Source organism: Megascapheus bottae, chromosome X (genome assembly GCF_031878675.1).
Source record: "Megascapheus bottae isolate mThoBot1 chromosome X, mThoBot2.hap1, whole genome shotgun sequence".
Lineage (NCBI taxonomy): Eukaryota > Metazoa > Chordata > Mammalia > Rodentia > Geomyidae > Megascapheus > Megascapheus bottae.
The window spans coordinates 4,197,949-4,223,192 of record NC_143547.1 but is presented as its reverse complement, the minus strand read 5'-3'; the positions used below and the strand labels follow the sequence as shown (position 1 = coordinate 4,223,192).

Genomic DNA, 25,244 nt, shown 5'->3' with positions numbered 1-25,244 from the left:
TTTGATTTACTTCTTTGATCACTCTTATAACCATTCTTTGGATTCTTTTTCTGGAATTTCATTAACTTCTCTATTGCAGAAGTCCATTATTGTGGAATTGATAACTCCTGGAGGAGTCATGTTGTTTTGCATTTCCTATTTCTTGTCTTCATGCATTGAGGTTTGTAATTGATTGGAGATTTTAATCTCCCATATTCTTTGAATTGAAGTAGTCACAGCGTGCAAGAAAGTCTTTGAGCAGGGTTGAGGTACAATTTCTCACCAGTGGTCTAGAGGCATCAAAGATGCACAAAATATGCTCAAGTGAACTTTCTCTCTTTCCTCTTTTAAAATTGTTCTCCATTTTAGAAATTAGTATTCTGACTCATTGCTACTGAAACTTCAGTGCCTTTCTACCACAAGGTGTAGCATTTTGTACTCTATTCACCAATGACAGGTATGTTGCACTAAATTCCCATTTCCTGGGTATTAGAATTTGTTGGGTTTGGAAGCATCTAATAGGACCAGGCATTCTACATTCTTGCTTCCATATGAAAATCACTCAAATCCTATTGTTCTATTTTTTTTCTGGCCCCTATATTTCCGTCACAATGACAGCCCTAATTCAGACCTAAGAGAACCACTGTCTATTCCCACTGCTTTAGATAACAAAGCTGAAATCCAATAAGGCACAAAGCTTTTCCCATTTTACATTACAGAAGGGGACAGGAGACTTGACTCATACTCAAGAGTCCTGAATTTTGACTCATTTTCTTAGAGCATTATCCTTTCCTTGTCATACGATTCAGCCCTTTTACATAAATTTGGAATGTGTATCTATTTCCAGTTTTGGAATGCTTTAATTCATTTTCATGGATAGAATCTCCCAAATGGATCTTCTTCTCTCTATCAGGAGAGTACATTTCAGCACATGTTTGTACATACACACACCCTGTTTGTGTCAGAATGTTCTACAGATGATTGCATATAAGAAACCTTGCATCATAATTCAATTCCCATGTCATAAAATGGAAGGCTCTTGTCTGTACAACATATCAAAGTTTCTTGAAATCTTATCTTCTCTAAATATTTTCTTATGTGAGATCTTGATGCACTTTTCTTACAAGAACATGTAAAAATATCTTAGTAAATACCAAATGTGGCTAAGAGGTTACAATGTTGCAAAACCCTGCAAGGAATATAATAGCATCAATTATTATGCTTGCACACTCTGTCTTGGAACACACTGCTCATGAATTTGTGATAAGGAGAGGAAGGCTACTTCTTGGCAGAGTTTGAGATCACGGCAGTTCTCATACTGGTGCCATTAGAAGAATCTAAATAGATTATTTAAACAAGAAATGGATATTTTTCTTTCACTGGCTCTAATTTCCCAAGGAATTAAAGCATCTGTTAACTTTGGTCAAGGATCCTGATTCAAAGGAAGAAGAAATCAAAGTCCAGTTTCATAATGAACATGTATCTGATTAAATTTCTTTTTATCATATATATATTTATTGTAATTAATAGAGGGGTTACAGTAATATTCGCCAGATAGAAGGTGCATTACTTCACACACATTGATACCCCTTCTCATGTTTTTGTCCCAATTTCCCTCCCCCCTCCTCATCTTGTTTTTCCCCCTTCCCTTTCCTATTTCAAATATCTGGTTAAATTTCATGACTAACAGTCTCATTAGCATCTTTCTTCTCTTCTTCCTTTTCTCACTTTTCCTATGAATGAAAGGTGAGAAGGACAGGAAATACTGTTACTATAGATGAAAAAGATGGTTAAAAATGGTATTTTACTATAGAGATTAGACTGTGGGATTAATTGGCTATGTCCAAAATTTTGGGCCAGTTAAGCCTGCTGCTCAACTCTGTCCACAATTTCTTATGGTTTATTCACGTTAAACAGGTTTTCTGGCTCTCTAACTCCTACCCTACATAGAGGCATTGGCATTCTGCCCAAGAGTTCGTTGTCTTTTCTTTATGTAGCACTTCATGTACATGTCAATGTGTGATTACAAGATTTACATCCTTCCCACAGTACCTTTGGCACTGAGGATGGGAACTAATCTCTCCCACCCCTTATCAGAATTGTTTAAAGTAATCAAGAATTCAAAAATTGGAGTGCTTTGGATTGGGGACAGAAGAAAATTTGTTGAGGAGGATAAGCCTATTGTAAATAGTGAGAGTTCAAATAAGATGGGAAATCTGTTTCTTATTTCCTCACTTTGTAAGATCTTTAAGAGAAAGTAGACAAAATGGCCGTCCATTCAGGGATGGTGAATTTCTTATGACCATGATGTTTGAATTTCTCTCTCCAAGGCAAAGGTCATCATGCCCCTAAGAGAAGAACATGGTAGAAGGAAAGTGAGGAGAATGAACAGCCATATGACATACATTAAATAATCACACAAGTACCTTGTAGATAGTCTCCTTACTAGTTGGGCTTCTGAGCTATTCAAATATTCGGTTCCATTTGGAACCATTGAGGTTCTTGTGATTAAAAGAGCAAGAAATAACTGAAATAGACCCAACAATGAATGGCATCTTTATTTCAGTAAGGAAGATTACAGTTTATCAGTTAATGTGTGTGTGTGTGTGTGTGTGTGTGTGTGTGTGTGTGTGTGCATGTGCATGCACGTGTATCTTTGTGCTGGTCCTGAGACATGAACTCTAGGTCTTGTCACTGTCCATGAGCTACTTTTACTTATGGTCTTACTGTTAGTACTCTACCACTTGAGCCACAGCTTTACTTTTGGTGGTTAATTGGAGATAAGAGTGTCACAGATTTTTCTGCCTGGGTTGGCTTTGAACTGTGATCCTCAGATCTCAGCTTCCTGAGTAGCAGCCACCAATGTCCAACTCTAATTAACATCTTTTTATGCAAGAATTAATAAATGAACCAAAAAGCTTAATGAAATACAAGTAGTCTAATACACATGAAGATCCTTAAAATAGTGTCTGATACATACTAGGCTCTTATTGTATCTAGTGATTATTCTCATGTTAATAATACGTATATTAATAGATCACCTAAATGAATAGAACTTAATGATTAATGACTATCATTTATGATTTTTCTATAAACTAACATTTACAAAAGAAGATAATCAATATTTTGTTGAGATAGATATTTTTAATAGATACTGAGTGATTTACCTAGAATCAATTTGAATAAAAGCAGGTCACTTAGCATAAGAAGTGATCAAATCAGCCAAGTTCGTGTCACATGACTCATGGTTCAAACCAGGCCTGGGAGGGAGACCCTTGAAAGTCTCATGTCCAATTAACCGCCAAAAAAGAAGCTGTGGTTCAAGTGGTTGAGCCTTGTCGGGGTCCTTCGTCCCCAGTCCCTCTCGTCTAGTAGGAGGGATGGGGAAAACATGCCCCGACCAGGCCGAGCCACGAGAGGAGAGGGCCCACTGTCCTCCCGCACTCAGCCTTCCTTCCCCGAAGCATAAACAGAGACACCACGCAGCTTCATCAAGGCAGGAAAATCTCTCTCTCTATTCCCCAAATCCCTCCTCCCATTCGGTGCCGTAGCCTATCAGCACAACAGGTGGTCAGGACAAAGAGGTCCATGTGTTTACCCCTACTACAGGTCTCAGCAGAAAGTTATTAGACATGGCATTACTTGGCCCCCAACAAGACTTGAACAAAAATGCTCTGAACCAGTGTCCAGGCCCTGAGTTCAAGTCTGAGGACTGGCACACAAAAAGTAATGATTTCTTCAAAAATAAGTCCTCTTAGGGGCCTGGAGTTTGGCCTAGTGGTAGAGTGCTTGCCTAGCATGCATGAAGACCCGGGTTCAATTCCTTGGTACCACATACTTAGAAAAAGCCAGAAGTGGTGCTGAGGCTCAAGTGGTAGAGTTCTAGCCTTGAGAAAAATTCAAGGACAGTCCTCTGGCCCTGAGGAGCTTAAGCCCAGGACTGGCAAAAAAATAAATAAATAAGTCCTCTTAGATACTAATTGTTGAAATATTGGCATTTGTACTCTGGGAGTTGGTGGCTTTAAACTTTTCATTTAAGTTTTTTTTTTCCTTTTTTCCCTCCATACTTTTCAAAAGTTTTTAGGTGTTTTTACCCTTTTTACTTTTTTATTGTCAGCAGTTAATTCCTTCTTTCTATGTTTAAAATAAGGAGACTTAGTGAACAGAAAACGATATAAGGAGTTGCAAAAGTGCCCAGTGATGTAACACAATGATAAAGACAAGGAAAAGCAGCGACTCGCAACAGACATTTTCAACAAAACTGTTGTTTAGCCAGATGATTATGCTTACAAATGTGCTTTTGGCCTCATTGTCTGGACCTTTAGACCCATAATTTTACTATAAAGGAAATGACTGGAAATGTGGTCAGAGATTTACATGCAATAATTGTCATCACATTAGCAATGGTGCAGCCCCATGAAACCCATAAAACATAATGACTGACATTAGAAGGATGGCTTGACAGAAGCCGCAGGGGCCAGGAAGAGGTAGAAATTGGTTCTTTGTTTTCAGAATATTGGAGATGGCACTCCTGGTGCAGTTATTTAGAGTAATTTTCTTAAGCAATACATTATAATATGATTGAAAATGAGTGCATTTCCTCACTAAATCAAAGTTTGTTAGATCATTCTTCCTCTACTTCCAAAAGTGAAAGTATATATTACACTATGACATGTGACACTAAACCACTGCCACTTGTTTTCAGGAAAGATCGAGCTGGGTGGTAAAAACGGAAGTGTGCAAGAATAGATAGGGAGCAATGGCAAAATGAAAGCTAGTCTCTTTCACACACTTGTGTATACCAATATACAGCTCTCTTTTCTTGAAAAGATATTTTGAAGCCATATGGCTTCCATATGGAAGTAATTGCATCTCCTAATTAAGATCATTTATGAATCAAAGCAGAGGAAGGAAGCCAGCTTGACAAGGGTATCATACCAAAAGCCAGGGTACATGGGAAGGCTTTGAAAGACATAAGATGAAGGTAGTTGGGGTTTGGAAGGAGGTGGTTTTATAGACCTTATTTTGTCTTGGTTATTTTGTGGTCATTACTGGAGTGGTGTCTGAGACTCATTAAGTTTTGACATGTTTATAGAAGAAGAGAGACAATCAGGGATGCTGAATTTGGCAGCATCCCTGGGAAAATATACCCTTAACCTCTCAGGAAGAGTTATATTACTTAAGTTTTACAAGCTTCTTCTTTTGATACTTGAACCACAAGGTTTAAGCTATTGAGCTTTTCAAGTGTAGGCTAGTCTCTTTAAAGGAAAGTTTAGCAACTATTTCTAACAGAATTGTGAAATGGAGAAGAGAAAGAAGATGAGTAGCTTTGGATTTTAGTACCTTTACAAGCATTATTAATCAGTATCAAAATAGAGCAAAGGAGAATGAAAACAATTTCATGGATGGATTTTTAATACATTAGTTCTATCTGGGCAGAAACATGTTTATGAAGGAATATTTTATTTTACTTTATCATGGGCTATTTTGTTGTAATCCTGGTTACAATGGCTAACTTTTAATCAAAAAAGAGATGATTTGGTTAAGTTCGGATTACAGCTTGAATATCAGTCAATAGTTTAATACCATATAGAATAACAAATAAAACAACACATGAAAAAATATGCCTAGTGGTGATTTTCTTTTTGCTAGAATATCAGCACTGTGTGATAGAAAAACTAAATCTAGGTTTGCTCAAAGTACATCTGAGTGTTATCATCTTTGACTTAAATGAATGTAATTTACATTTGCCACTTTATCAGAGTTGGCATGGAACGTCAAAATTAGTAGAAACAAGGCCTAGTTGCTTTTCAAAAAATAATCAGTATAGATATATACACATTCTCATCTATACGCACTTATGAGAACAGCTTCCAGTTGAGTTTAATCTCATTATAGAATTGAAATGTTGTAATATATATTGAAAGTCGATTATCCATAGTATGTTATGTTGAAAGCCTATGAAAAGACCAAAGGAACAAAAGGCGCATGGTTTCCTTGATATGTGACTATCAGATCCAAGCAATACAAGAGCAAGGACTCAATACTCGGGTACTCAAGGTCATTGACATGAACTTGGAAATATAAATATAACTATATAGACATATAATTATATGATGGGATATATATTCTATAGACATATTGATATATAGATCGATATATTTCTATGACAAAGACATCTTAATTTTAATTTTGTTCTTAAATTTATGTGGCAGTGATTGCATATAGAGATTCCATTCTTAATCCTTGTTTGTTAAACATGACATTTGAAATATAATGTAAAAAAATCACTGTTAATAAAAGCTTTTAATAATTTTTTTAAAAAAGAAAGCCTATGAAATACAAAAAAGATCACTAGTATCATAATTTTTTGATACTAGACTTATCAAAACACATCTTAATTCAGACATGGTGGCTCAGGCCTGTAATCCTAGCTATTCAGGAGGCTGAAATCAAAGCCAGCCCAGGTACAAAAGAACCTGATTCTTATCTCCAATGAACCTCTAGAAAATGGGAAGACAGGCTTGGCTCATGGGTAGGGTGATAGTAGTGAGCTGAAGAGCTCAGGGACAGTGCTCAGGCCGAGTTCAAGCCCCATGATCCTTCCCCCAAAAAACACATCTTAAAATGAATTAAAATTTTCTCAGCCCTTTTTACACTTTCTAAAATCTCTCATTAGTTTCTGTTAAAGATTTTCAAATGAATTCATAAAATGGGTACAGAATTCTCTGTATGTTTGCATGTGTGTAGATATATACGTATGTATGTATATCCATGAAATTATAGACTTAGAGGGGGTAGATTATCATTTTTGGATGATATTGACTGGTGACTGAAATGGAGGCCAAGAATAGAATAAATCAATCAGTGGCTCCCTGCTAATTCCCACAGCTCTAGGCTTCCCACCATGACTCCAGCTACACTCTCCCTTCTCTATAGCTCTAGTCTGCAAAACCAGAGAGAATTTTATAAGCTAGAGTTGTAGTTGGACACATCAATTTTTATTAGTCAGAACTTCACACCAAAATTAGACCAAAAAATATCAACAGGTCTCCCCACAAGATTCTCAGATGTGTACTAAACCCAGAAGCAGGAAGATAAGTGCCAGCCAGTCACCAGAAAGAGCATTAAGGAGATCAAGTAGGCCTGTTTTCCAGTTCAAGATTATTTTTATTTATTTATTTATTTTTCTATAAAACAACATTTGATTTTTTTGGTTCTAGGGTTAAATCTAGGGCCTTGCATGAAAAACAAGTGATCTACCATCACTTAGTTGCATCCCCAACCTAAAAAAAATTTTTAGATTCTATCTAAATGGGTAAGAAAATGAGTACCAATGGTCTACATTACTGCAATTTGAACTCAGAACCTCACACTTGATAAACAGATATTCTAAAGTTCTCTGGTCTCTTGTTGTCTTACTTTAAAGATAGGGTCTCAATTCTTAGGATGACCAAAATGCTATCCTGTTTGTGCTTCCATTTGTCACTAGGATTGCAAGCTGTACCACTGGGCCAGCTACTGTTTGAAATATAGAACTTAATGTTTTAGATATTTTTAGACAGAAATATAGGGGGGTGGGTAGTGTGTGCTGGAACTGGAATTTAAGAGCCTGGGTGTTGTCCCTGAACTTCTTTGCTCAAGGCTAGCACTCTACCAACGGAGCCACAGCTCCACTTCCAGCATTTTTGCTGGGTAATTGGAAATAAGAGCCTCACAGACTTTCCTGCTTAGGTTAGCTTTGAACCAGGATTACAAGCATGAGCCACCAAGGGCCTGTAAAGCCACCAGCGCATGGCTAAGCCACTTTTTACACAACTCTTAATCTCTGGTATTTTGTTACAAATCTTAATCTCAGAAATAAAGATTATAATTTGAGAACTTTCATAAATAAAGAGCTTTCATAAATAAAAAGCCCCCAAATATCCAAATGTCGATTAAAAATGGAATGAATTATCAGCCTCATCAGAACTCATGAAAGAACCCCCCCCCAAAAAAGGAAAAGTTAAGAGATAAAGACATAACCATTTTCTTTCATAAGGATAAAATACTGCTTCCACAGATAACTCAGTATCACTTAATGATATAAATAGGTAAGCGGAAAGTAATTGTCCATATTTGCCTGATGAACTATACTGAGACATTAAATGCCAGCTACACTGTTTAGGAATGGCTTGCTAAAGCATTGAAAAACTGAAAGACTTCATCCTTGTCATAGACTGCCACTTGGTGGAACATTCTGTGCACATCACTACATGATAGATCTCTTCCTCCTCTGTCTCCACCTGTTCTGCAGGCTCTTCACAGTTAGACTTCATCTTCTCATAGCCCCGCCTTTTCTTGCTGTTCTGGTCTCTATTATCTTTTTCAGGATCATATAATAATTCATCATTTGTTGTTCCTTATTTCTTTTTTCTTGGTCACTTGTGCTGCTTTGTCTTCATTCTCGTAATCAAAATCAGAATATATATCATCCTAATACTTTGCAGGTGCTATTCCCAGTTTTTCGTTTCCTGAGGAAGATCCAGTTCCTAGAGAAGATAACTTGTCCTCCATTGTTTTGATGGTGGAATTTAATTCAGCTTCCATTTCTTTTTCAAACTCATCTTCACTAGATGATTCTCTCTCTAGTAAGTGAGCCATTCCCTGATAACTTTGCATTTTGGGTTGGGAGTTCCATGTAAAAGCACATCCACTTCATCTTCCAAGCTGCTCAAAGCTGGCTCTTTGTCACTAAGCTTTTCAAGAGCGTAGGGATTGTAGTCATCCTAAAGGAGGTTCGTGGCTGCCTTCAGCGGCCTGCACTGCCACAGACCATCAGCAGCCAAGTACTTCTACTCTGAACATTTTTTTTTTGCCAGTCCTGGGCTTGAGCTCAGGGCTTGAGCACTGTCCTTGAACTTTCTCAAGGCTAGAGCTCTACCACTTGAGCCTCAACACCACTTCCGGCTTTTTGCTATGTATGTGGGTTACGGAGGAATCGAACCCGGGTCTTCATGCATGCTACGCAAGCACTCTACCACTAGGCCAAACTCCCAGCCCCTACTCTCAACATTATTTTTATGTCCACATTCTGGGAAAATGCTAATAAAAATGAGGCTGAGTACATTCTTGTGATGAATGGCTTTGTTGTAGGCACAGCTAACTGAGTGCGCCACAGAGCTAAGAGGTTGGGAAAGAAGCAAGCCATCAGGAATCATTTGTCTGCAAAAAGCTCAATATTTCCCAAACAGAAAAGCCATCTGATACTATATGAAATTTACCCTTGATCTGTTTTTTTTTAGAGATAACTTTAGAAGTTGTCATCAGATGCAGCCAGTCTTTTTCCAGATGGTGCTGATTCTCACCTAAGGATTCTAGAGATTCAGATCCTGTGTCTCTCATGTGCTACCTTTGATTCATAGATGCTTGAAACCCTGGAGATTGATTGTGAATCTTTGGCCTCAGGTTGCATTTGATAGTATAGGTTCTTCTAGTTTCATTTATGTATGCACAGGGGTATTTATTTTTCTAGGCTTTGAAGCTGTGTGAATGTAGCTTGACAATTTGTGCTGTGTAAAACCATCTACCAGACCATCTTAAGACCAAAATCTTTCATAGGAGACATTCACAGGAAAGGAAAAAATCCTCTGAGAGTCAGAAGTATTTATAATTCTAATTTAGCATACAGATACACACTTGCACCATACCAGGTTTACATATTCTGAAGACAGATATTTTGCTCCACATATGTGGAGATGTTGATTAATATGTTGCACAGTCAATATATGTATGATTCAGCACAAGATTTCCCATGAAGAAACATAATTTAGTACGAAATGGAACGGTTCACTGGGCACTAGTGCCTCATATCTAGAATCTTAACTACTCAGGAAGCTGCGATATGAAGATGGTGGTTCAAAGACAGCCTGGTCAGGAAAAACACATGACAGTTTTATCTCCAATTAACCACAAAAAGCTGAAAATAGAGCTGTGGATCAAGTAGTAGAATGTTAGCCATGAGCAAAAGAAGCTCAGGGACAGTAAGCAGGCCCTGAATTCAAGCCCTAGGACCAGAAAAAGGAACTTCTACTCTGTGGTAGACACTTTGGGTTGGCTGTAGACTCAATGACAGAGGTAGAAATGTTCATGTCACCATGGTATTTAAGTAATAATTCTCTGCAAAATTATGTCCCTGTCAAGGATAATAAACAATTCTTGTCTCTGGATTATCTGTTTTTGTCTGTTTTTGATGTAAGGCTTTTTTTTAAAAAAAATGTATGATATAAATACAGAAAAGTAAAAAAATCGTGTACCTCTCAGAGACTTTTCACTGAGTATATACAGACACAAAAAAAACCAGCAACCCAACCAAGCAACAGAAAGTTACCTGATATCCTGAAACAACCTGTATAGTTAATTCCACTTTCCCAAGGTAACTACTTTTCTGACTTCTAATACCACAGCTCAGTTTGGTCTTGCTCTGAATTTTGTAGAAATAGAATCTGCCTTCATTGCTTAGTTTACTGCTTGTAAGATTCTTCTGAGTTGTTAATGTTTATTGACTTTCCTTGCCATATAATATTCCTCTATATATGTATATTACAGTTTACTTGTCCTTCCTATCGTTGCAGGCATTTTGGACATTTTCTGTTCATAGCTATTATCCACAAATTCTTGAATATGTCTTTAGGCATACCTTCTGTTGGGAATACACTTAACAATTGGATTATTGGGTCAAAGGTTATGCATCTATTTATTCATGTGCAGCACATATAACCAAAGATTTTTTCCTAAGTATTGGTAGCAAGTTAGAGTCTCACCAGCAGTGTATGAAAGTTCTAGCTACTCTATATTCTTGCCACGCCTGCTGTTCCACACTTCCACATTCACATTCACGTTTTTGTGTATTATCTTTAAATAGTTGTACAAAGGAGTTGCCATTTCACAACCAGTTTATGAATACAATGCATCTAGATCAGTGTCGCCCCGGTCAGCAATCTCATCCATCTCTCCACTACCTTCCTGTTCTAATTTTGTAGGATAGACATTGGATTCTCGTCTGAGAGCCACTGGGCTTTGTGATAAACAATGAGACATAGAGTTGATGGCAACAGTGTTAGTCCCTTGGATTTTAATCAGAATGGCAACGTATTGAATTACAAGCTCTGCTTCACTGTTGATGGAAAGAAAGCCACTGTTTACAATAGAAAATCGTGCAAAGGCTACCTTTGGTTGTGTTTGGAGTCAGGGCTTTGCAAACCAGCAATGACAGACTACGTTTGTGTATTTTTGTTGATTTTTGTTTTGTTGTTTTGTTGTTTTTTTTCCACGAGGGTCATTTGAGAAATAAGTAAATACAGGCAACTTTTTTTGAATTTCAAAATGAAAATGGGATGTTTGAGTCCTGGGGTAGGAAATATACATTTGAATGTGAGACAACCTACAATGTCAAGTGTAAGAGTCACCTACTTGTCAAGCTGAAGCAGTTGTTGACCAATAAAATATTATCCTTGAGCTCATTTGAAGAAATGGCTCTAGGGAGCTCACTGTCATACTGAAATTGGCTTGTCTACCACTTTGTAAAGCTAAGAGGAAGTTCAAATATCCAGGATCCAGACACAGGAACTTCAAATATCCAGACCTGGGGCTCTTACAGAAGGGTCCAGCTGAAGTAAAGAACCTTATCTTCGCTGGGTGCCAGTGGCTTGGAGACTCCCACCTCTGAGGGCTGTGATCCAAAGCCAAGGATGGCATTTTCAATTAACAACGAAAAACTGGAAGGGATAGTGCCTAGGCCCTGGGTTCAAACAACAATACCAGCACCCAAACAAACAAACAACAACAAAAAATCCACCCTATTCTTTTATGTGTGTGTGTGTGTGTGTGTGTGTGTGTGTGTGTGTGTGTGTGTGTGTGGCAGAGGGTCATGGGGCTTGAACACTGGGCCTGGGCGATGTCCCAGCTCAATCCAACCTTCCTATACCTGGGCCTTGGCATTCTCCCTGAGCAAAATCCACCCTATTCTTAACAAAAATGCTGATGGATTTCTTTTTTTTTCTTTTTTGGTGCTGATGGATTTCTTTTCTGTTTTCAGTCTAAGGTTTACACTCGCACACCAACTTTATATTTGGACTTCAAATTGGACCAAGGAGCAAAGTATTCCCAACCCATTCCTAAAGGTATGGCAAGTTCTGGAATATAGTAATCATGGAAGGGGGAAAAGATGAAAACAAACCAACAAAAAATACTACGAAAAATTTAAAAATTAAAAAAAAAACAAGGGACAACTTTCTTGGGCATGTGATTAATTCCAAACCTCAGCACAAATTTCTCGTAACTTCCTGTTTGAGTGAGTGTGTTTAAATTAGAAAATACAGCTGGGGTCTGTCAAGAAAATCAAGTATTCATAGAACATAGAGCCTGACTTTTGGGGCCACATCTCACTTTAGTGAGATCCAAACACTGAGGTCGAAAAAATGACTCACTGCCTCAAAACCTACCTGATGAGGTAGAATGAGTAAAATGCTCATTGTCTTCTTCCTTCCTGGCTCAGTTAATTCATATTTTTCTTGCTTACTTTAGAAAAGTGTATGCTTGATTGAGATACAATTGGGCAGAAAAGTCTGTCAGATGCTTATCTCCAATTAAACAGCAAAGAAAAACTAGAAGTAGATCTGTGGCTTAAGTGGTAGAGGACCACCTGTGAGTGAAAAACCTCAGGAACAGGGCCTAAGCTCTGTGTTTAAGTCCCAGTATCAGCACATACACACTCACACACACACACACACACACACACAAAAGGAAAGGGATGTGATGTGGCTCAAGTGACAGGATACTTACATAACAAGCACTCGGTCCTGGTTTTAGTCCCTAGGATCTTAATATATATATATATATATATATATATATATATCCGGATATATATATATGGAGATATATATATATATATATATATATATGGGCTGCAATCTAAGAGGCGGTTACACTTTTTTTTGGTGGGTCATGGAGTGTGAACTCTGGGCCTGGGCACTGTCCTTGAGCACCTCAGTCAAGGCTACCACCCTACCCCCTTGAGCCATAACCCCACTTTCCATTTTCTAGTCATTAAGTGAAATAAGAGGCTCGTGTTCTTTGGTGCCTGGGCTGGCTTTCAACTGCAATCCTAAGTAGCTAGAATTACAGGAGTGAGCAACCGCAGTTATACATTCTGTCAACCGTTTGTGAAATAATTGTTTTCCCATAAGTTCACCAACAGGAAATGTATGGTCAGGTTGATTTTTGCTCTACTCTTAGCCATTACCATATTACGTCATAGGAGAATGTGTACGTGTCAGTTTGCAAACTTGTGATGGTATTTTATTTTGCCGTTATAAATGTGGGGGTTTTGTGCTACTAGTGTTTGGACTCAGGACCTTGGCCTTGGTAGGTAGGCACTCTACCATTTAATACATATCTCCAGCCCTGTTTTTTGCTCTAGTAATTTTTCAGATAGTCTTAATGCTTTTTTTTCTTGGCTATACACAAACCATGATCCTCTTGCCTAGGGCCTTCCAAGTAGTTCGGATCACAGATATGTGCCATCATGCCTAGCACTGGCCTCGAACCTTGATCATTCTGATCTGTCTCCCAACTTGTAGATATTACAAGCTCCAGCCTCTGCACCCAGCTTTCTTTTCTTTTTTTCTGTTTTACTAACTTCAAACCTGTTTCTTTTCTAACTTTTAGAAGTACATGTTTGGTATTGAGTAAAAGCACCATGTAGATGTCTGTTAAATACCCAGCTATGCAGCTGGGTAAGAACTTCCAGTTACAATGAGTTCTTGCTGTAGTCTCTCAATCCCTTCTCCCCCCCCCCTCTCTCATGTCTCTTATGTATACCCTCCATACCCACACCCTCCACTTACCAACCCCACATACCTCTATGCTTACACTGAACTTAAGTGAACAGTTCAAAACTTAAGATGTCCCTGTTTAGTGCCTGACAATGAAGTTGTAAAGAGTACTTATTATTGGAAGATTTAACAGCCTTGGCCACCAGATCTACTAGATACAGTATAATATGAAGTCACTTACCTTTATTTTAAACTGCTTTTCTAGGTCAAATTCCAACTAGATTCCTTTACTTCGGATGCTTGCCTCAAATATTTCTTAAAATGTACAGACCACTGGCTGGATCCTGGACATCATTTGTTCATAATATTTTAATCATTTCATTACTTGTGGTAAAAGGACTTGACATACATATCTGGGTATTGTCTTTTGGCATAAACGTTGCCATCTAAGAAATTTAATGTTGATTAGGTTATATCATTCACTGACTAATGAGTTTGAAATAGAAACATACACTACTACTAACCTACCTGTGATAGCAAGAAAATGCTTTTGTCCTAGGAGAAATCCAGTTAGGGGAACCAGGAAACATTCTTCGTGAATCACGATAAGTTTTATCTGAATTCTTTTCTATAAATAGCATTAGAATTGATTTTTACCATCTTTTTCCTGAGGATTAGGCACATTTGGATTTTACAAAACTTGCAGAAAACAGATGTTTCTTGCAGTGGTGATTTGGAAGTTAGTGGATACCAGGAATTGAGCATCATTTACAAAGAATACAATTTGTCCACTTTCTGACAGTACCAGATTCCTTTCACATTGGCCAACACGTTTTTCATATTAGCTCTTGGCTAAAATAAGTGTCCTTTTTTATAGTGAGTTTTGCCATCAGTTGCAAGGCAATCTGATTTTTCTTGGTGTAAACTGGCGTAAATTGATATACAGATTACACTGTTATCATTCATTGTAAAGGACAGAAGTCTGTATATCTAAGATATTAGCAACCCTTTCCAAGAAACTTAAGTCTTCTGGTCCCTCTGTTCCTCTTTTTCTTCTGACTGGCTACATCACACTTTGTTCCTCCATGGCCACTCTGTTCATTTTCTCTATCTTATCCCCCCAAACCTATGTTTCTAGGTTATTTAAACCATGATTTGGAATGTTAAAAATCAAGAACTATTAGCCAGGTACTGGTGGCGCATGCCTAATTCTACCTACTTGGGAAGGTGAAATTAGAGAAGTGTGGTTTAAAGACAGCCTGAGCAGAAAAGTCGTTGAGACCTTTAGCTCCAATAAACCACCAAAAAAAACCCCAAAAACAAAAACCTGAGAAGTGGAACTGTGGCTCAAGTAGTAGAGTGTTAGCTTTGAGCAAAAGAAATTCAGAGACAGTACCCAGGCTGAATTCAAGCCCCAGGACCAGCACAAAAAAATGGGAAAAAAATGATTCTCTGAGCCTTTGGTTTCTCTCTCCTTATAAATTTTCCTTACAGTATATGTAGATCAATAACAAAATTTTCTTGCCAATCCAGGGGCTTGAACTCAGGGTCTGGGCACTGTCCTTGAGCAGTTTTGTTTAAGGCTAGTCCTCTGCCACTTGAGCCTCAACACCACTTCTGGCTTTTTCTGTGTATGTGCTACTAAGGAATAACACCTAGGGTTTTTTGCATTGCTAAGTGTGCACGCGACTACTATGTTACACTCCCAGCCCCACAAAATTTCTTTAGGGAATATATAATCTACCCCTCCTTGGTAGGCAGAATAATAGCCCCTAAATGATATCCGTGTCATAATCCCCAGTACCTCCCAATATATTACATGGTAGAAGGGACTCTGTGGATGTTTTTAAGTTAAGGCTCTTGAGATGGAGCGATGGATGATTCGGATCATGCATGTCTCCCAAAGGTCCTTGTCTTAAAAGATTGGTCACCAGCTTGTAGTGCTATTGGGAGCTGATAGAAACTCTAGGAGGTAGAGGTACAGCTTTATAGGGGAGAGTAGGGTTCTAGCTCTTCAAAGACTAGCACAAATTAAAAACATATATGTTAAGAAGAATAATCTGATATAATGAGAAAGAGAAAAAGAGGAATAAGAAGCCATATATTAGGTACTTAGTGATTCTGAATACAAGGACTTCCAAGCAGGCATTTAGGAATCTGGCTTGCTTTGGGATCTGGAAACCAGTGTAATCCAAAATTTGGAGAGAGGTACATTCTTTTCTTAGTCCTTTCTCCTTTCCTCCCCAAAGCTGAAATATTATATATCTGGTATGTCACTAGGTCATAGTTTTCTATCACTTTCTGTCCATACCCATGTATAATGGATAGATTAAAAAAATCATTGGAACAGTTAACTCTAAGACTGAGATAGGAGGGAAATTCTTTGGATTAGGTTAAGGAATGTAGGCTGAAGAAAGCTCTCCCTGGGGATATTTGAAAGAATTAGGGACCTCCTTGGAAATGAGTGCAAATGCCACAGAAAATGATTTACATATTTAAAAGAAGCATTGTGTACTTTCTATTTCTTAAAGGAATCTGACATCTATGTGCTACTTCACTATCCTAGAGAAGAGAGAGCAGAAGCACATAATGATCTCCATCCCAACTCTTCCATTTGTTATTGCACAAGAGAAGGGGAGTGGTTCTGAGATGCAAAGGACAGTAGCTTGACAACTAAATCTATAGGAAAAAGGAAAATGTAGAGCATGTGACCTCTGACAGAACAATAAAAATTATGGACTAGCATTCTGTTGTGGTATAGGTCATGTAAGGGAGAGAAGAAGAGCCCTTGGTGGACACAGTCCTACTTTGAACGGAACTGCTTATTCCTAAATTCAGTATAGATTAAAGCAAGTTGTCATTTTCTGATAGCCTTAAGAGACAATGCCTAATGGAATTTAAACAAGGCTCATAGAAGCAAGTGCACATTTACATCATGCTAAAAGGAAGATTAAAAGGAAAATTTCCCATTACTCCTAACATTGTGCTTTTCAATCAGTAGCATAAATTGTGTTATAACTGGCAGACTCCATATCTTAATGAAATACTTTCACAAGGGATGTAAATAGATCTATGCACTTAAGAGCAAATGTTTAGTCCTTTGGACACTGTAAAAATATTTTAAAATGAAAGAAAGCAGATTTAAGCAGTATGTCCACATCTTCTCGATTTGTGAAGGAAGTGGAAAAAGTGCAACAGAAATGAATTAAGAACACTTAGCATGATACAAAGTAAAAACTCATCCAAGCAATTGAGAGCTTTGAGGATTTTTTTATCAGATATGGAAATAATTTTTTGTGGGTCTTGGGGCTTGAACTTAGCCTGGGCACTGTCCCTGAGCTCTACAGCTTAAGACTAGTGCTCTACCACTTGAGCCACAGAGCCACATGGAGAGATCAGTCTCATTCTGATTTGAACTTGTCATTTCCTTCCTTCCTTCCTTCCTTCCTTCCTTCCTTCCTTCCTTCCTTCCTTCCTTCCTTCTTTCCTTCCTTCCTTCCTTCCTTCCTTCCTTCTTTCCTTTTTTCTTTTTTTTCTCTAGTCAGTCATGGGGCTTGAACTTTAGGTCTGGACATTGTCCCTGAGCTACTCAGCCTAAGGCTAGTACCCTACCATTTGAGCCACAGAGCCACTTACAGTTTTATGGTGGTTATTTGGAGATGAGTCTCACAGACTTTTGTGCCTAGCGTGACTTTGAACCATGATCCTCAGATCTCAGCCTCCTGAGTAGATAGGATTACAGGCGTGAGCCACCAGCAATCAGCTTTGAGCTTGCCATTTCTAGATTAATGCTCCTTAGGGGAAACACAGCATTAGTTCCGATCCACAGGTACAATACCTAATATTCATGCAATTTATGCTGGTGTTGAGGGTAGTGGAAAATGATAGATTGCCACTGGTTCTTAGCTCTTGCCCCTATGAACCACGGGAATAGGCTGAATGATGTATACCCCTTTCCTTGAAAAATTGTGGCAACAATTCCAGAAAGTCCATAGGCCACCTGAAGCCCATTAGTCCCCCAAAGATTTTACATTCTTGCATCTGTGGAATTGATGCATGCTTTATTTTTTAGGGTAGATTAAAAAGGAATAAGTTCATGGAAACTAGAATTTAAGTATAAAAACATGTTGGTAGCATTTTTCAAACTTCAGATTACCTGGGGGCACAACACACTGTACATAAAGCCAAACTTGAGTACTGCAGTTAATACATTTTTGACATATAGGTTTGAGGCCAAAAGCATTATATTTTCTAACTTTCAGTAGCTCTTAAACATTAGGGGCCAAGCCAGTTTAGGAGGGTATTTGTATCTGTAATTTGTCATTGGGATAGTAAGAGAGAGAAAAAGAAAGACAGAGTGAGTTTAGGAGGGTATTTGTATCTATGTGTCAGACTGATAAAGACAGGAAGATAATATAGAAGTTTATATTATACATAACTCATAGGATTAGAACCTTATATGTGTATATAATGGGAAATAATGGGTTTAATCTTTAAATATTTCTTTTGCATTTGTTATACATAAATAACTGTGTGTTTGTGTATGTGTTCATTTTGATATGATAAACACTAACCTTTTACAATTGCTTGTCACTTTCCAGGATGGACAAGCTTCATTTACACCCTATCAGGAGATGTATATATTGGTAAGTTAATGGTATATCATTTGGGGTTCAATGGCAGTTTAATTTAAAATAACAAAGAATAAAAGATATATTGAAAACATTTTATAGAAATAAATACTGTGCCTCCAGCCCTTTCTTCATTTCGATTTCTTTTTGTTTGTTTGTTTTTGTTTTGTTTTATATTGTAATTTGGTACCAGTAGTGGAGCTTGAAATCAAAGCCTTGTGTTTTTACATGGCTTTTTATCATTCAAGGCTGGTTCTCTACTGCTTGAGCCACACTGCTACTAATCATCGCTCTCTTCATCCAAGGAATATAGCATACCCAGAGCAGGGTGCCTTACAGCTTTGAGAGTGTTTAGAAAGGAAGGCATGAAGAAAGGATACAGACAAAAAGATCAGGCTTTCTGGTGTATGTTGACACCTCACCAAGAGGCCAGCAACTCTGCACTGATAAAAGAATAGAGCTTCTGTGTGCTCCAGTTAGAGTAAGAATCTATCTCCTAGGAAGTAGAGTGGATAACCTCTGCTCAAGGTTAGAAGGCTGGCAGAACTATTTCTTTAAGCCATATATTTTCCCAAATAAATAGTGTTTTTTTTAATAGCTGTTTCTGTAAACCATTATACACATTAGCCAATAATTTCCTGAGATTTTTCTTCTGAATTTAACAGTACTTGGAACTTACTCCTAATATGATATAAATGGACTTGATTCTTCTTTCACAGAATAAAATTTCAATTACAGGTCAAAAGCAACCAGTATTTATTTTATCATTCAAGAAAGTATATATATATATATATATGTATATATATACATATATACATATATATAGGACCTAGCAGTAGGATTTTAAATCCTCACGCACACAGCATTCAAAGGTTAGCTATCTGGAAGAGATGACATATTGCCTGGTTTATTATGATCTTCTGAAAATCCTGAGACATAGTATTTTATAAAAACAGAAAAAGGGCTGGGAGTTTAGCTAGTGGTAGAGTGCTTGCCTAGCATGCAGGAAGACCCGAATTCGATTCCTTGGTACCACATACACAGAAAAAAGATGGAAGTGGTGCTGTGGCTCAAGTGGTAGAGCCACTCAAATGGTAGAGCCTTAAGAAAGTCCAAGGACAGTGCTCAGGCCCTGAGCTCAAGCCCAGGACTGGCAAAACAAAAAAATGCAGCACCCCCTGATTTATGATTTCAAGAGCAATAAAATAATTTGCATGAATGGAAAGTAATGAAAAAGCACTGAATTCTAAGTTGGTAAGGATTTCAAAATGCTTATGTAGATTAGAAAATGGGGGAGGGGAGAGTAGCAAACATTCTGTAAAGGGACAGATAAGGAAGATTTTCATCTCGATGGACCATGCAGTGTCAATTGCCATCATTCGCCTTTCCTGTAGAGCTCCAACAGCCACAAATAAAAATAAACATGTAGGGTAGCTCTTCCAATAAGACATTTTATGAGTTTGATGTATTTTTCATGTCTCATGGAATGATGCTATTTTAATTTTTTTCAACCAATTTAAAAACAATAAAGACCTCGCTTAGTCTGAGCTCTCTGCAAAAATCTCACAACTGATTTTGACCCAAGGACATTTAGAAGAGAATGGAGATAAGATAGCACAAGAAGTAATCATCATCTAAACCTATATTTTATTTTCAAACAGACCTTTAGACCCAGAAATTAACAAGGGAAAACTGCACAATTATTATTGTAAGAATGACCTATACATCCACTTGTTTATTTTTTTTTCTGAAAATCAACCTGTCATGATATATTTAGCCTTTTTTCCCAGAAAATACAATAAGTAGGTAATCACTGACAAATGAAATAAAAAAATAGGGTCAAGAGGACAAATGAATTGATAAACACTTTGGCTTCAGCACTCTATTGCTTCCTGATTTCATTTGTAGCATGAATACCATAGTTAAGCTGACTGGAAAAACTGAGGGCAACATTCAGATTTATAGACAGAACAGGAAGCTTTCTGCTATCCAATAGTGCGATTTAGAACTGATTTCTCTGCTGCAAATGAAAATAAAATAAAGCTGAGCACATGTCCATTTAGTCAAGGCATTTCATGTAGAAGCATAAGAACAGATTAACATGAGTTTTACTGTCTTTGGAGGTAAAGGTTTAACTGTGCCTCATTTAACCAGAGTAAAAGCAGAGCTGCCTGGGACTGACCAGATGACCATGCAATCACGGTGATTTCTTAATTCAGCAAATCCCAGGAAATGCAAAACACAGTTGAGAATTGCTTCTGATATTTCATGATGCAGAATCACATTATTGTATCACAGTGCTTTCCCAGAACTCCAGACCAGGAAAAAATGACTTAAATAAATGGTTGTGATCAAGAACTACCTTGATTTAGACCAAGAGTCTGCCTCTGAATTTCAATTCAGTAACAAAAGCGTTTGGCCTGAATTTTCCCTTGATTAACCCAAGAAATTAAAAGGATGTGTGTTTGATTTGTATCAGATGACATCTAAGAGGTGAGAGGACATTTTAAAAATAGATGCCTAGCACACAGTCTCATCTACTTGTTTTTCTTGAAGTGAGACTGGATTTTCTTGAGTCATCTCTGGTCACTGGCCTCATCCTCCCTTGTGACCAGGGCTCTATGTGCAAAAACCATCTGGCAGGAGATATGGTTGCAGCCTGTAGCCTTGGAGCACATTTAAATCTGTTCAAAGCAAACTGGACCATGGAACAAATTCGGCTCAGAAAACTGGTCTCTTAGGATGCTACTTTAACTAAAGAGCAACAAGCCAAATGACCTCATTTGAATTTTATCTCCTTCCCTTCCCACCCACCCAATAATAGGGGTATTGATGAGAATTTAAAAAAGACAAGAACAAATTCCCAAAGAAAAAGAAATGACAAAACAGCTATTGAACATACACTAACTTACACAATGTATGAAGAGAATTCTGAAAACACTTTCTGATTTTACTGTGTCGTTTTTATTTTGCTTATGAAACCAGAATGACTGGAGCTGATGAACCAGTAATTTTCCTTTAAAAAATATCTGGCAGCTCTGTGATGTTAAAAGTAGATGACATTAATTAGTGTGTTGGACTAGAAGAAATAGCATGTTTGGTTGAGAAAAGTTTCTAGACAGGCTGTGTAAAATGGAAATCTAAGAGTGTCATTGAGAATATTGATACAGGAAGGAAGTATAATGGACATCTGTAGGTATATTCTGATTACAGACAGATGTAGCTTTGAATGATAGATGATGCCAGTCAGTTAACTGCTTGTAAGGATATTCAAATACTTCCCAGTTCAAAGTAACTATAGTAGAGCTATATAACTGTTTTGTAATAGTAGCATGATAACAAGGGAGTTAACAGATCAGAAATGAGTAAATTCAACATTTTCTTATTGCAAAATTAGAGATTGATTTGAAAGTATTCATTTTATGCCTTTCCAAGATCTTTGTAAATTTTTTTTTGCCAGTCCTGGGGCTTGAACTCAGGGCTAGGCACTGCCCTTGAGCTTTCTCTACCACTTGAGCCACAGTACCACTTCCGGCTTTTTCTGTGTATGTCGTACCAATGAATCAAACCCAAGGCTTCGTGCATACCAGGCAAGTACTCTACCACTAGGCCACAGTCCCGGCCAATTCTTGTAGATTTTTATGCACTTCCTTTTTTCAACAACAGAGAGCCTGCTAAGTTGATGGTTCAATGACAGAAGCCATTCATAACAATCTTATACAGAGGCAGAAAGTTCTTTGACCATCCCTCACCTAGAGTGTGTGCAACATATGTTAAAAAAATTAATAAGAGCCAAGTGCCAGTGTCTCACACATGTAATCCTAGTTCTTTGGGAGGCTGAGTTCTGAGGGTCACAGTTTAAGCCTAAACCAGGAAGGAAAGTCCATGATCCTCTGTCTCTAACCACCAAAAGCCTGAAGAAGAGCTGTGACTGAAGTGGTAGATGCTAGCCTTGAGTGAAAAAGCAAAGCAATGACACTCAGGTCTGAAGTTTAAGCATCAGTACTGGCAAAAAAATATTAAAATACAAGGGTTGGGAGTTTGGCCTAGTGGTAGAATACTTTCCTAGCATGCACAAAGACCTGGGTTCGATTCCTTGATACCACATACATACAAAAAACCAGAAGTGGTGTTGTGGCTCAAGAAAATGATACTACATACCAATGCAAAGAGTAAAAGCATGTATCTTGCCAGTTTGAATGGCAGTCCCCCTAAAAGACCAATACCAGAATATGTTTGGTGCTTAAAAATGCATTTAACAATCTAAAACTACTATCTATGATGTTTGAAGTGAAAGCTAACTGGCTTGCAATGGCAGTACCATGTTCACACTTATTGAAACCAGTAGCTACTCACTCAACATTATGTTTGGGATTCCAACTTTGACACAGTCATTGGATCTTATAATAAAGATGAAGAAACACATGTAGGCTTACCAAAAGCCCTTTTTAATTCCTTCCTACTTACCCAATACACGGGACTGACGGATAGTCTTCATTCTATCATGAATACCTTGTAACAGGTGCCTGAATATCTAGAATGGTCAAATCCTCCCATTAGCTGAGCTGAAGTAAATTCAAAGGCAGTCGTATTTCTTTTCCATCTGTTTATACCAATACTTGCAATTATGTCACTTATTTAAATGATATATAAATCAATCAAAATTAATGTAGAAAGATGTTATCTTTTAAATAATTAGGTGAAATGTTTCATGAAAATGGAATGCTACAGAAATGCCTTCAATTAATGAGTGAGATGATGGTAACATTTAGTGAACAGAAATAATTTAGAAAGACATTTAGAATATTTACATTATAGGTAAACTTAAAAAAGAAAGACAATACTTTTTTCAGTCCAGCTAGCTTATCCATCTTAAAAGACTATAAAATTCTCAAACAAATGAACATTTACACTTGAAAAACTGAATCTATCATTTTCAATTAGCAGTCTTAGATAGAAGCACTTCAACTATGTACATAAAATTGAGAATGTCAACTGTATCATGAGACTACTATGAGGTAGAGAATAATTGGCACAGTGGTTCTTGTAAAGAGTAGAAAACAAAAAAAGATGCAGAAAGGTCAGAAAGTAGTTAATCACACACTGAAAAGAGAACATGAACTCAAAAACAGGTTCTGAAATACTTTGAGGAAATGGAACTATGGTTTAAGTGCTAGAGTGCCAGCTTTGAGTGAAAAAGCTGAGAGTCAGTGCATCAAGTTCAAGCTCCAATGCCAGCACGCATATACACACACACTGTTTTTAGGGAATGAGTGATGAAAGGGGTGTTGGTGATCAAGATGCATTGTACTTATAAGCTGAAATGTTGAATGATAATCCCTTTGTACATTTAAATTTTAAAAAGTAAAATATTTCCCCTTTTATAACTTTATAAGTGAAAATTGCAATTACATTGTCATTAGCTCAATTTCTGTAGCTGCATTATTAGATTTAACATTCCTGGCAAAGATCCCCAATGGAAACTATTATCTGATTTGGCTCCACTTAACATTGAAAGTAGTTAGAAACAATAGGATATATTATCTTCAGGACTTATTTTAGATGCAGGAGAAAACCAGATGGATGAAATATCATAGGAATGACATAGAATTGGAGATGGAGTCAGGCTTAGCTTTTTGTGATGCTGTTTTAAAAGATTTCCCATAGTTGGTGTAGCTCAAGCGGTAGAGAACTTCCAAGAAAGCAAAGGCCCTGAATTTAATCCCTAAAAACCTCAAAAAAAGAACAAAGAATACTAAAGAAAGTGAAGGTACACTTGAAATTATGAACCTAGAAATCTGACTCTAGTTTCTACAAAGAAGGTACGTCTTACAATTGGACATTTCAAATGGTTCCTTCAGTATCAACACTAAGATCCCTTTTATATACCAGCAGAGAGGATGGGCAGAAGCTACATTCTATATGAAGTGAGACTTCTTTGTTTATAAATTGAGATATCTTCACAGACCAATGAACCTTGTAGTCAAGAAAGCTATTCTGATGGTGATACACAGAAAAGCCAATTCATCATCATCATCATCATCATCATCATCATCATCATCATCATCATTCATGATTCTGGGGCTTGAACTCAGGTTACTCACAGTTGGCTTTTTCACTCACAGCTGGCACTCTATCACTTGGCTCATACCTCCACTTCCAGCTATTTGCTGGTTAAGTGAAGATACTTTTCTACCTGGGCTAATTTGAACTACTATCTTCATATCCCAGTGGCTTGAGTAGCTAGGATTATAGACATGAGCCACCAATGCCTGACTCAATTCAATATTATTTTTGAGTGCTATCACTTGTCACTTCATTAAAGGAGCATTATGAAGTCACAGGGCATGAAGCCTGTTGCCTTGTATGTATATGTATGCAGTTTGGTTAATTTTTCATCTGTGAGCGTTAGTGCAGATGATCTGAAATATTCATCCTGAGACACTCTCCCATAACATGTAGGATATTTATTCATTGTCCTACAGCTGTTGTTCAATAGCTATCCAAGTTATTTTCCAGCTGAATTACTCTCTAGTTTCTTGTGTGATCCTTAAAAGACTTTGGATTATTTGTATGCAATGAGTTTGTTTTTGCATGTTTATGTGTTTCCCCTATCAATGGTAAGTTTTAGATGCTCAATAAATACTTCTTAGTATGAATTATTGATGGCATTTGATAATTTTCTATGTATATTTCCTTCATGTTTTTTTTTGTTTGGTTGGTTTTTTGGTGGGGTTTGAATTCAGGGCCTTGTACTTGGTATAGAGACGCTGTACTAGCTGAGCCATGCTTTCAGCCCCTAAGTACACTTCTTTCTTAT

General features: G+C 37.5%; 1 protein-coding gene, 1 long non-coding RNA gene and 1 pseudogene across 6 annotated transcripts in view; 1 reads left to right on the top strand and 2 right to left on the bottom strand.

Annotated features, from left to right (window-relative positions):
• Pir (pirin) overlaps positions 1-25,244 on the top strand; it is a 71,965-nt gene that overhangs the window by 36,531 nt on the left and 10,190 nt on the right. For all 5 annotated transcript variants that reach the window (XM_090327211.1, XM_090327212.1, XM_090327210.1 and 2 more), the window contains 2 exons: positions 12,056-12,140; positions 18,395-18,439. In XM_090327211.1, coding sequence (XP_090183337.1) covers positions 12,056-12,140; positions 18,395-18,439 — 130 coding nt within the window. The remainder of the gene's footprint in view (positions 1-12,055; positions 12,141-18,394; positions 18,440-25,244) is intronic.
• Positions 1,641-24,656, bottom strand: LOC150040395 (uncharacterized). The gene is made up of 3 exons (XR_016533904.1): positions 24,529-24,656; positions 2,215-2,327; positions 1,641-1,712 (listed from the first exon to the last, which is right to left on the bottom strand). It is a non-coding gene; the product is annotated as an uncharacterized LOC150040395 (long non-coding RNA).
• On the bottom strand, positions 8,143-11,715 carry LOC150040396 (E2F-associated phosphoprotein pseudogene; annotated as a pseudogene).